The sequence below is a fragment of the Trichinella spiralis genome (genome assembly GCF_000181795.1).
Source record: "Trichinella spiralis strain ISS 195 chromosome Unknown Scfld1385, whole genome shotgun sequence".
Taxonomy (NCBI): Eukaryota; Metazoa; Nematoda; class Enoplea; order Trichinellida; family Trichinellidae; genus Trichinella; species Trichinella spiralis.
Window position 1 is genome coordinate 1 of NW_003528324.1, and position 706 is coordinate 706.

Genomic DNA, 706 nt, shown 5'->3' on the forward strand with positions numbered 1-706 from the left:
TTATAATGACAAGTATTATCCAACACAATTTTCAGCTTACCAATCCTGAGCAAGTGTAAAATAAGGAGAACAGAACAGAAGCAAGCCGTAATAATATGCCATTGCCATCACGTTACGTGTCTAGGCCAACACAGTTCGAAAATAGTTTGCAGTGGACGTGGCTGTAACGCGGGTCGATCGAGAAAACAAATCGTAAATAAACAATGTAACTTTATTTATACATCAACAAAACAAACAAATCAAAATTTACAAAGTTCCAAGAACTGAGTGCATACTGTAATCAGTTCCTGCCCCGCAGGTTTGAGCTTTACAAACATACTATACAAATTCTAAGCATTTGACTTCATGCATCAGGCAATTTAGATACCTGTCCTTATGAGGTACCAAAATCACATTTCGACACCCTGTCGAAGGTGAAGATGGTTCGTATGTTTACGTTGAACATTGTCACCAGCTGAGGCATGTCCATTTTCACACGGAAGCCCTGCGGCATCTTACCGCTGTTGTGGGCCTGATTCAGGTGAGAGATGAGCACTTTCGTACCTCCACCGCAGGTTCGAGTATTACAAAGACAACTTCGTCAGTACGAAAAATTCAGTCTCATGAATCAAGGTGTCAATATAGCTGTCCTTATGAGGGATCAAAATTACATTTCTACACCCTGCCGAAGGTGAACATTGATCGCATGATTACATTGAACATTGTC

General features: G+C 40.7%; 1 protein-coding gene across 1 annotated transcript; it reads left to right on the forward strand.

The window, feature by feature from the left end:
• Positions 1-35: 35 nt before the first annotated feature.
• Tsp_14476 (hypothetical protein) lies at positions 36-670 on the forward strand (the record flags this gene model as incomplete). The annotated part of the gene is made up of 2 exons (XM_003369852.1): positions 36-172; positions 381-670. Coding segments are annotated over 2 exons (427 nt in total), but the record flags the coding sequence as incomplete, so codon positions are not given.
• Positions 671-706: the final 36 nt, after the last annotated feature.